The 12,294-nt window shown below is 42.7% G+C and overlaps 1 protein-coding gene across 2 annotated transcripts in view; it reads left to right on the forward strand.

The window, feature by feature from the left end:
• LOC137547322 (pirin-like) overlaps positions 1 to 11,831 on the forward strand; it is a 35,144-nt gene extending 23,313 nt beyond the window's left edge. For both annotated transcript variants that reach the window (XM_068270790.1, XM_068270791.1), the window contains exons 8-10: positions 5,071 to 5,153; positions 6,629 to 6,695; positions 8,692 to 11,831. In XM_068270790.1, coding sequence (XP_068126891.1) covers positions 5,071 to 5,153; positions 6,629 to 6,695; positions 8,692 to 8,807 — 266 coding nt within the window. In that variant the 3' untranslated portion in view covers positions 8,808 to 11,831. The remainder of the gene's footprint in view (positions 1 to 5,070; positions 5,154 to 6,628; positions 6,696 to 8,691) is intronic.
• Positions 11,832 to 12,294: the final 463 nt, after the last annotated feature.

The following is a 12,294-nucleotide window of genomic DNA, read 5'->3' on the forward strand; positions in this document are numbered from 1 at the left end:
GCCCCGGAAGGGGGGGGGGAAGTTTGAAAGACTGAAAACTAAGGGCATGGAGAGAAAACTTATTCGGCTCTCCTACCATTGTTATATGACTGCATGTGTCCACCACACAGATAAGGAATCATACACACTTTGGAATTTGTACACTGTCCCTACTCTCTAGGGTTCGTAAAAAACACATTTCTCACACTGTAGCAAAGTTCTGATGACTTCATGTACAACCTTACAAACAAAGGAGTCACAGGTTGAAAAAAGTTTTAGACTGGTCCTCATTCAGCAATCCCTCAGAAGAGATTCCTAGATTCTTACCACACACAGGCTAGTGACCTTATGGTGTCTGATTACAGTGGAGTGGGTAAGATTGATGTCTGACTGTCGCTGTCTCATTGAGAGCTTGTTGTCTCACACGGAGTCCCAGATCCTGTAATAACAGTATCAATCAGTGACATTCTGAATGCTTTGCCAAAGTTACAGTGATACTATATCTTATGTTCAGCATGTCATTGTTGTTCCTCCATATAGCATGTGCTCTCATGTAGTAAAATGATACAGCTGTGTGTGTATGTATGTACTGGGAGCAGAGCTGCAACGAGGGACTTGTTGGCTACAAGGGGCTGGAGAAAGCCCCGGGTAAGTACATCTAGTTGTAGCATAGATTGCCTGACGTTTCCTTTAAGTGTAACTGTTTTTATCTGCATGGGGAAAACACATTGGTCCTCAGTTTTCTTGTGCAGAAATCGAGGGAGGTGGGGGGGCCCCATCCAAAGTTTTGCAGGGGGGCCCAGTGATGTCTAATTACGCCCCTGCACAAATCTACTACCTTGCCTTGAGCCCCATTACATGTTAGTCCATCTCTGGTTTGTTCCAATCCGATGAGCAGAACGTAAGAATTTGCAGTACAAGATCATTCTGGATACGGACCGAAGCGGATGCCAATGTAATCAGCGGAAGCCTATCAGAACGGAGAGTGTCTGTCCTCACTATACTGGTTGCTGCATACATTTGGCTAATTTTACTCACCTGCCACCATTTCATCCGGTTCTGCCACCGCCGATCAGTACATGGCAGGGTAGAAGTGCCAGTATACAGATCAGAGCAGATGGGACTACCCATTGGATTGTAACAGGCCATACAAAAAACTTTGAACCGTGGATAAATAAGCTGAAACTACAATTAGAATCACTAGCCAAACTTGAATTTTCGTGGCTAGGCAGATCAGCTGCGTTTAAAATGATTATCCTACCACAATTATTGTACCTATTCAGAAATATACCAATAAATATCCCTCAAACTTTTTTTACCATTATTATTATTATTATTATCTATTGTATTTATAAAGTGCCAACATATTAGGCAGCGCTGGACATTAGTTTAGGTTACAGACAATATTTAGGGGTGACATACAGCAATAAGACAATACAGGAATACAAGAAAACCAGATCACACAGCACAGTATGAGTACAAGGTAATGTTTAGTCAGTCACTGGAGGGAAGCATGGAGATTAGGCAAGTTAGGTTCACTCAAATGCATAGCATGAGTTCACAGTAATGGAGGTGCAAGATCAGGTAGGACACTAAAGGAGGAGGACCCTGCCCAAAGGCTTACAATCTAGACGGAGACTTATCAATAAATCAAAACCTATCAATAAATTTGTCTTAATGCATAAGTCCTCAAGGTTCTCTAATAAAATCCTCACTACTCATACATCTGAAATGGGTATGGGAGTACCTGACATGGAAAAGTACTACAAAGCATCTATCTTAGAGCAATCCAGAGCAATTTGGATCAACGATGAATCCAAACAGTGGGTTACAATAGAACAAATTCAACTCCCTAACAACAACTACATATCCTTCTTAGAATCCAGACTCAATTGGAAAGTCCCACCAAAGATAACTAACCCCATATCAGCTAATACCCTCAGAATCTGGAAAGAAATTATTAAACTCTGTAATACAGATCCATTGGCAAAAATTAAAAAAGTTCCCATTTATAACCTGACTATGCCCTTGAAGGGCTTGTCATTAGACAACTGGATTGAAAATGGAATTATTTGGATAGAGGACCTAATGATAAACACAGACATCAAAACCTTTGAAGATTTAGAAGCTTCATATAAGATCCCTTTAGCAGATAAACCAAAATATTTCAGAATTAAAAAATTCTTATCCAAATATATTTCCCAACCAATCCCCCTCTCTCCACAAATAGATAAGCTTTTTGATCTACAGAATCATAAAATGAAGGGTACCTCAGTATTCTACAAAACCTTATTATCCTTAAAGAATGAAACTCCCAAATGGCAGTTACGGAAGTGGCAGGAACTCCTATAAGTTGATATAGATCAAGATGATTGGTACATGGCATATAGGTCTCTCAAAAAATCCACTCATTGCGTTTCCCACCTGAGAATTTCATCAAATTGACTTAATAATAATAATCTGAACATTTGTATAGCGCTTTTCTCCTGTCGGACTCAAAGCGCTCAAGAGCTGCAGCCACTGGGACGCGCTCAGGAGGCCACCCTGCAGTGTTAGGGAGTCTTGCCTTGAACTCCTTACTGAATAGGTACTTGACCTAGCCAGGATTCGAACCCTGGTCTCCCATGTCAAAGGCAGAGCCCTTAACCAGTACACTCTCCAGCCACCAGACTTGGCAGTGGTATCTTACCCCAGAGAAGATCGCAAAATTTGATAACAAAACATCATCCTCATGCTGGAGAAACTGTAGAAATGTAGGTTCACTAATTCACATATTCTGGACATGTCCAAAAATTTCTGGTTTATTGGACTCTATAGGCAATCTCCTTAGAAAACTACCTATGTCTTTGTCAACAATTCCGCCTAGTATGGCTTTGCTACGCTTGAAGACCACAGACTTGCCCCCCAAGGAAAGATTATTATTTAACCACATATGTATCACTACTAAAATGTGTATAGCAGAAAACTGGAAATCACCAGTAATTCCTACATTAGAAGAAATTCTAAAAAGAGTCGACTCAAACTTAATAGCTGAAAGATCTTGGGCAATTCGATGTGGAGATTTACAGTCTTTTCTCAACAGGGCAAGCCTGTGGCCTACTCTTTACCCTAATACTAAATTATTAGACTTTTAGAGTATGACTGATTCTCCTTCTCACATTTATAATATTAATACCTGTCTCTGCCAAATAGATTATATGATTTAAGATTTATGTTAATTGTTATCTTACTATTATCTGATGATCAAACACCAAGATGGTACCTCCAATTGAGTTCAGAACCTCAAGTTCTTTACCTTTGTAGTGTAGTGTAGTGTAGTGTAGTTTAGAGTAGTATAGAATCGTTTAAATAGTTCCAAATAACAATCTGTGTTTTAACCAAAACACAATACTTCCACCAAGTTAGAATTATTCTATGGCATATCTATATCCTTAGGCTTCTTGCACACCAAGACGTTGCATCAGGTGGCACGTTAAGGTCGCATAACGTGCACCTAACACAACGTATGGCGCTGCAAGAGCCGACGGTAGAGTGAGCCGCGTTAGGCGGCTCGAGTCCTATAATGTCTCCCAGAGTGGCGCCAGTGCAGTGAATATTAAGTAGCCATGTGCGCGGCTACTGTAGCTGGCTCTCCCCGCCTCCTCTCCGCCCCCCACTGCGCATGTGCAAACAGTCTAATGCGGCTATAGCCGCTCCAACGCCGTAGCATGCTGCACTTTGCACAGAACGTGCAGCGTTACATGTAACGCAACGTGGGCTGTGTGAACAGCCCACTTGTGTTACATTGCTGTGCGTTGGGGGAGCGTTACAGGCGCACTAACGTGCGCCTGTAACGTCTTGGTGTGTAAGCAGCCTTAATCAAGAACAACCTTTACCTTATGTAGTTGCTACAACCTTAAAAAGAGTGAATAGTACGGGATGCGTCTTCCAGGATCTCAGTAGGTTGGTTTTTACCACCATTTCCTGGTAGTACTGCTCCCTAAGATTTAATAATATTCAATGTAACAACTTCGTTTATTTATATGTTGTAATTTAACACATGTTCAAAAGTAAAACTAAGCTGTTTTAGTATACCTTGGGTATATTGTTAACTCTTTTAATATGTTTTTTTATATATGTACAAGGCTAATATGTAAAGTGATATGTCATTAATTTGACTGTATGTTTTGAAAATGAAAAATTTCAATAAAAAACACTGAGATTGGATTGTAACAGGCCAATGGGAATTCTTTCTCTTCAGTGAGGATTCACATTGGTTCACTGAGTGGTGGACCAATAAGAAACCTCCCTGGTGAAAGGGAGGATTCCAACTGCTGCAATCCAATGGGGAGCCCCATATGCTTCTGCCATCTGTATATCTGCGTTTATACCCTGCAGTGGATGCTAGCGGTGGTGCCAGCAGCGGCAGTGGAACTGAATGGATAGCGGCAGTAGGTGCACAATGGACAGAGGCGCTTAATTTGAATCCTTGTGCAGATTGTTTGATACTCCTCCCTATATTGCCTGATGAAGCGGGGTTGAACCTGCGAAACGCGTTGCATTTCTTTTTGGAGTTCCTAATAAATGTGTTTGACTGTCTGAATCGCAGTCGTTGTCGTGTCTGCTTGAGGGAGGTAAGACCACCACTTCCTCCTTCAATTTTGCCATTTAAGTTGGTTTTTAAGCTCATTTAATCTAATCTTATACATTTGGCGCCTCTGTTCATTGTATATAATGTGAACAACGTGCACGGACATGCAATGGACCACAGCGTATCCTGAGCAGATCCCTTTTCAAAGTGCCCAGGGTCGTAACTAGGGGAGAACAGCCATGCGACTGCAGGGGGCCCACAGGTGTGAAGGGGCCCCAACTAATAACCTTCCCTTCCTCTGATACTCCAGATCAGGTGTTTTGTGGCTACACATGCTATGGGTGTGGAGATCCTGATGGCCACACTTGCTTTATGTGTGAACCCAGCCTAATAGCGGATTGAGGAATACGTCTTGGGCAGAAGCTGGGGGAACTGAGAAACATGTGGTAGTATAACTCGCACACCTCGTGGTTCAGCATTCCCATTGGATAACCTATAAAGGGTCACATGTTTTCTTTCAGGACCAGCGGGTGAACAGTTTGAGGTGGAGCCTCACCACACAGCGGTGCTGGATGATGGAGAGGGTGTCACCTTTGAGAACAAGGTAAGAGCCTCCAACCATCACTGCCAACATTTACTTCAGCAATTAGCCTTATCTCTAATGCTGCCCCCATACCAGTAGACTGAGCTGGCTGCTGTTTATCATCTGAATGTACCGTCAGTGGAGTGTTTTACGGAAAGAAATGTGCCTGAAGCGTCAGGCTTCATTCACACATAAATCTGCACATTTGCGGTCTTGTCCTGTCCTGTTTTGTCAGTTTTGCATCAGTTTTCTATCAGTTTTAGGCTCAGCTCCCACTTGTGCCGAACCAGCGGGAGAGGATAGTGTGATGTGCGCTCCGATGTTAGGCGTATCACTAGCAGAGTTAGTGTTAGGCATAATGGTAGGAGAGTTAGTGTTAAACATACTGGTAGGAGAGTTACTGTAAGGTATATCTGTAGAAAAGTTAGTGTCAAGTAGGAGGATTACTGTTAGGCATATTGGTAGAAGAGTTAGTGTTAGGAGTATGGGTAAAATGGGTAGTGTTAGGCGTATCGGTAGGAGCGTTAGTGTTAGGCATATCGGTAGGAGTTAGTGTTAGACATATCAGTGTTAGGCGTATCAGTAGCAGAGTTAGTGTTAGGCGTATCGTTAGGAGAGTTAGTATTAATCGTATCAGTAGCAGAGTTAGTGTTAGGCATACTGGTAGGAGAGTTACTGTAAGGTATATCTGTAGTAAAGTTAGTGTCAAGTAGGAAGATTACTGTTTGGCATATTGGTAGAAGAGTTAGTGTTAGGAGTATTAGTAGAAGGGGTAGTGTTAGGCGTATCGGTAGGAGAATTAGTGTTAGGCGTATTGGTAGGAGGGTTAGTGTTAGGCATATATCGGTAGGAGAATTAGTGTTAGGCGTATTGGTTGGAGGGTTAGTGTTAGGAGTATTGGTAGAAGGGTTAGTGTTAGGCGTATGATCAGTAGCAGAATTAGTGTTAGGCGTATCACTAGGAGAGTTAGTGTTAGGCGTATCCGTAGTATAGATAGTGTTAGGCGTATCAGTAGCAGAGTTAGTATCAGGTTATTTAAGTATTTATATAGCGCCGACATATTACGCAGCGCTGTACAGAGTATATTGTCTTGTCACTAACTGTCCCTCAGAGGGGCTCACAATCTAGTCCTTACCATAGTCGTATGTCTATGTATGTATCGTGTAGTGTATATATCATATAGTCTAGGGTCAATTTAGGGGGAAGCCAATTAACTTATCTGTATGTTTTTGGGATGTGGGAGGTAGTTGGATTACTGTTAGGCATATTGGTAGGAGGGTTAGTGTTAAAGGACAGTGTAGGGGAAGGCTAGCTGTTAGGGTTAGGCATCTCGGAAGGAGGTTTAGGCACATTGGTTGGAGGTATATTGAATCAGAGTTTGGGTTTTACATGGCTAAGTTTCGGTAACAGTGCAGCTGTAATTATTGCCAGTACGCGCAGCCGGTATAAGGTCATCTAATTAATTATATACTGTACATTCATTTTTTTCCCAACAGGGTGATGAACTGGCCCACTTTGTCTTGATCGCTGGAGAGCCCATAAATGAGCCAGTTGTGCAGCGGGGTATGACGTTTTATTGTTTGGCTATGTACCTGAGTGCATGTATATGAGTAGAATGCTGGGATTACACATTACGTTTTTCGCGTTCAATTCTGCACACGATCTATTAGCCATTCGATTTTCTGCTCAATTCTCTTATCTTCCACTCGTTTTTCTTATCTTTTTTCCATTCACTTCTATGAGAAATCAAGCGGAATAGAATTGAGCGGAACATCGGACATGTCGGAATTTTATCATCGAAGGCTTTCAATCGGAATGATTATTCGCAAAAAACTTAACTTGTAATCCCAGCATAAGAGGAGTAACACACCAAAGTGCACCTATCCTCCTATTAAAGTGTGAACTGAACCAAATGGCCTCATTCACACTGCAGTAGTCATGTGCCACATGGCAGCTGCATACCACTCCGAACTTTCAGGACAACCAAACTACAGCTGCCGTTACTTCTACACTGTGCAAGCCCCCATCTGATGCATTCCCTGACTGGATATCTCCAGGTGGGGAAAACCATAGGGGTGGATGCATCCACCACTCATCTGAAGGAGGTCTTAGAGTATGTATGTTATGGCATAACATACAACAAAAACTTGTTTCCCCACTGTTTATTTTCCATATAGTTATCCTTTTTTCTTTTTCCCAAATTAAGGTCATCTGTGTAAAAATCACAAGTCCTCCAGCTCAAAGTACAGCAGTACAGCAGTGCTGGGAGCTGTCATTGTAACATATCCATTTTAATCAAAAGCACTTCACCTAAAGTCTCTGAATTCTGTATAGAGAAACTCTCTTCTGACTTTTTGCTGGTTGCTTGAAAAGTCAAGCAACTGGTGATAAAACACGAACCTCTCCCTTGCAGATCTGTGCACAGCGGAAGTGACTTTCCGAATCTCTGGGTGCCATCTTCTACACTTCCTGCAGGTCCCAGCATTTTTTTGCGTCCTCTGTGTACAACTCCAAATACAGGTCACATGACACACCGGGAGCTGTACATGCATGCAGGAAAGCCCCTGGGAGATGCAGGAAGTATAGAAGAAAAAGCTCAGCAAAACTCAAAAGCCCCACCCCCATTATTCCTCCCAGGTATCTTAGTTGAGACTGTCGGATGCCTGAGTTCTAATTATCTGGAACTCTAGTGTACTTACCTCTGTAAAGGGAAGCCTCTGGCTTCTCCCATCTCCTTCCAACTCGCCAGTCCAGGGCTAGGACCCCTGAAGCTACTGCCCGTGCTCACATACAAGAACGAGCGTGGTTGCAATAAGCTGGCTGGGCCCATTTGGCTCCATGTTAGCATACAGGCACGAGCTCTCCATGCCGGCGCAGTGTGGCTAAGCTCCATCAACAAGCTCTTGTCGGCAGGCTTTGCTGGGTCTCAGCACTAGAACGGCGAGGTGGAGGGGGATGACGGAAGCCTCTGGATTTTTCAGAGGCTTCCCTCTACCTTGGTAAGTACCAATTTGGGATTTTTTTCCCCTTTAGGTACACTTTAGCTCCCAACTGCCCCTCTTTTGCAGGGACAGTCCCTCTTTGGGAACCCAGTCCCTCTGTCCCTCAGTCTTCCTCTTTTTTGTTCCTTTTTAAGACTGATGTACAGATCTGTGTTAATATATGAATTTTTCTCCCCAAAAAAATGTTTTTAACTGACTCTAAACTTTATTCACATCAATTTAAATGTATTATATTTTTTATTTGCAAATGTTAAAATTAAGGAAAACTACTGATGATAGAGAGGACCAGTGTGGTTTGAATGATAAAACTACATCTTTTTATTCTGAATTCTTTGTGATATGCATGGCGAGGGGTGTGGCAGGGGGTGTGGTTAGAGGTGTGGCAGAGCGGGGGTTAACGTGTCCCTCTTTCTTATCTGAAAAAAAGTCGGCATGTATGTTCAATGTGACGGCAGACTGTGACTTGTAGATAGGAATTAGCAACTCTTCTATTCAACGTTGTCATTAGATGTGCAAAGTGCATTTTGTGTATTTTATGTTGATTTTTCATTTTCTAGGTCCATTTGTGATGAACACACAAGAGGAAATTGCGCAGACCATTAAAGATTACAATTCATGTAAAAACGGATTCGAAAATGCTAAGACATGGAAATCGAAGATTGGGAACAGATAAAGTAAATCAGCCGTTTCCAACTGTGGATGCTGCAATATTGGAGACAATAGGCTTGATTCACAAAGCAGTGCTAACAGTTAGCACGCTGGTGAAAAGCCCCTTATCACGCCTAAACTCAGTTTAGGCATGATAAGTTTAGGGGCCATATGCAATTCACTTTCTCACCTGAGCTTTCTCCTAGGAGATAATTTTTCATCTTCGATTTAAAATAACTTTCCAGTACTTTTCAATTCAAAAAGTACCAAAAAGTTGGTGAAAAAGTACTATCAAAATTATTTTTAGTATTTTCTTGCTTTCCGGTGGCTTAAAAGTCATTTTATTGAAAAGTTTAAAATTATCCCCTAGGAGAAATCTCAGGGGAAAAAGTGAATTGCATATGGGCCTAGGTGTGATAAGTTTAGGCATGATAAGTTTAGGTGTGATAAGTTTAGGCATGATAAGTTTAGGTGTGATAAGTTTAGGCGTGATAAGTTTAAGCACCAACTGGGTTAGCACCGCAATGCACAGCTGATCAAAAGTTTTGCGCTAGCAAAGTCTGGTGCACTTCGCATAGAGTTTAATGGCACTGCTTTGTGTGCGAGACTTTGCGCGCGATCTAAACTTATCTAAACTTATCACGCCTAAACTTATCACGCCTAAACTTATCACACCTAAACTGGCTTTTCACCAGCGTGGTGCAATGGTTATCATGCCTAGAGTCTTTTACTGGGTTAGTACCGCTTTGTGAATCGAGCCCATTGTAATGTTACTGTAAATAAATTATTTCCTGTGTACAAATGCTTAATGGGTGGTATTAACCACTTTACCCCCGCGCGTACGGATTTCTCCGCCCCTTTTTCCATCCTTTCACCCCCAGGGACGGAGAAATCCGTACTCTGCGCACTCCCGCCGCTGTCCGCGCTCCCGCTCGTAAACACGCCGCCCGCCGCTAGTAAACACGCCGCCGCCCGCTCGCCCAGAGATCAACGAAAGGGAAAATCCATTCCCGTTCGTTGATCTCAGCCCCGCAATGATCTGCTGCCGCTCGGCTGAAAAAATAACAAAGTCCCAGCCTCTTTCTACTTCCTGCAAGCGTCCGGAAGGACGCTTGCAGGTCGCATGAAACAAATTTGTAATGTTGCCATCTTGTGGCCAAATAGTAAAACTACACCCTAACCATTTTTTACACACAAATAAACTTGTTTTACACAAACAATTAACTCCTTACCTCCCACATTCCCCAATTTTTTTTTTTTAAAAATAAAAAATTTACAATTTAAAAAAAATACATAAATAGTTACCTTAGGGACTGAACTTTTTAAATATTTATGTCAAGAGGGTATAACACTGTTACTTTATAAACTACAGGCTTGTAATTAGGGATGGACGCAAAACTGAAAAAAATGCACCTTTATTTCCAACTAAAATATTGGCGGCAAACATTGTGATAGGGACATAATTTAAACGGTTTTATAACCGGGATAAATAGGCATATACATTTAATGGGTTTTAATTACAGTAGCATGCATTATTTAAAAACTATAAAGGCCGAAAACTGAAAAATAATAAATTTTTTCCCACATTTTTCCTTTTTTCCCATTAAAACACATTTAGAATAAAATTATTCTTGGCATAATGTTCCACCTAAAGAAAGCCTAATTGGTGGCGAAAAAAACAAGATATAGTTCATTTCATTGCGATAAGTAATAATAAAGTTATAGACGAATGAATGGAAGGAGCGCTGAAAGGTGAAAATTGCTCTGGTGGTCAGGGGGTAAAATCCCTCAGTTGGGAAGTGGTTAAAGAGACACTGAAGTGTCATAAAAATCAACTTTTTATGTAAAAAATGTGTTTAACATGCTAGCCCAACCTAAACCGCCGTATCCCCGTGGTTGTAATCTAACTAAATCCCCCCCTAACTCCCTCCCTCAAAATCCACGACTTTCTTGGTCGTGGATTCTGCTGCTGTTGGAGGCAGCTCTGCCTCCATTCGCGTCTATCAGCGTCGGATCTCTGCCTCTCCCCCGCCCTTCCAGTGAAGGAAGACTGAGAGGGGCGGGAGAAAGGCGGCGATCTGGCGCTGACAGACGCGCTGAGAGGCAGAGCTGCAGCTGAAAGCTCTGCCTCTCACGGAAGCGCTGCCCGGATTGCCCCCCAAGGAGTTTGGGAGGATTTAGTTAGATTACAGCCACGGGGATGCGGCGTTTTAGGTAGGGCTAGCATGCTAAACACATTTTTTTAATACAAAGATAATTTTCATGAGACTTCAGAGTCTCTTTAAGTGTGTTTCGAGAGCTAGGTAAAAAGAGACCAATAAGTATAGAGAGGCCAATACATATCTCCAATCACAGCAGTAGGACAATATTGCTTTCCATGCGGCCAGACAGCATTCCAGTGGTCTATTATTGTTACAAACAGGGTCGGTTCTAGCTACTCTGGGTCCTTGGGTCAAAAGTAACTTCGAGGCCGACCTGATGCCCCCTTCCAACCAAACCACCCCCAGGGCTCCTTAGCAAGCTGCTAGATCCATTCCCGATCCCTTGATCAAGGGAGTTTACAAAGGTAGGAAATAGGAATGTCATGAAAATATTTAAAAGACTCAAATTGTAGGAGTAGCCATTACAAACTTAAACTAGATTGGACTGATAAAGGGGATGTGCTGAAATGCTTTATATACCCTAAAAACATTGGAAAATTGTAAAGCAAAACACGTTTGCTGTCTTAATACAGAAGGTATTTGCGATAATTCGGTTTGGAGTGAGCCATATGATGTCATCCACGAGGCATCACTGCTGAATATGCAAATCATTATGGCTCCAGGATAGGAATGGAGACTGCGGCGGGGACTGGGGGAGGGGAGACTGAGATCAACCATTCTCAAACAAGAGGGAAGGGAGGGGTAGTATTTATTGGCAGCACGCAGGTGGTTGGGATGTTTAAGGTTGTGTTGTGTGTTTATTAAAATGACGGCTCTGCTGTATATGAACCGACTGTGTTTTTTCTTTTTGTATAACTGAAAACTTTTATTAAAAACTTACCTAAAAATGTGTGCTATATTAATACAGTGCCTACAGAATGTGACCTGGGTTCATGTACCTTCAGTTTATTGACATTATTTGGATCCACCCATGATCTGTTATGACCACAGCCACTCACATGGGGCTCCATTTATTTACTCCACACAGGGGCCCAGTGTAGAGCTGGGCAAACTTTACTTGGCTCAGGCCGTGGGCCACATTTTTCTTCTCCTTTCCTCCTTCAGAGTTGCAGGTGGGCTTAAGTGGGAGGGTTAACCCACTTAGCCTCCTTGGCGGTATGGACGAGTATACACGTCCATTACCGCCGGAGGTCGCCGCTCAGGCCCTGCTGGGCCGATTTCCGTAAAATAAAGAGCAGCACACGCAGCCGGCACTTTGCCAGCCGCGTGTGCTGCCTGATCGCCGCCGCTCTGCGGCGATCCGCCGCGAGCAGCGGCGTAAGAGGGTCCCCCCAGCCACCCGAGCCCTGC

Source organism: Hyperolius riggenbachi, chromosome 2 (assembly GCF_040937935.1).
Source record: "Hyperolius riggenbachi isolate aHypRig1 chromosome 2, aHypRig1.pri, whole genome shotgun sequence".
Classification (NCBI taxonomy): domain Eukaryota; kingdom Metazoa; phylum Chordata; class Amphibia; order Anura; family Hyperoliidae; genus Hyperolius; species Hyperolius riggenbachi.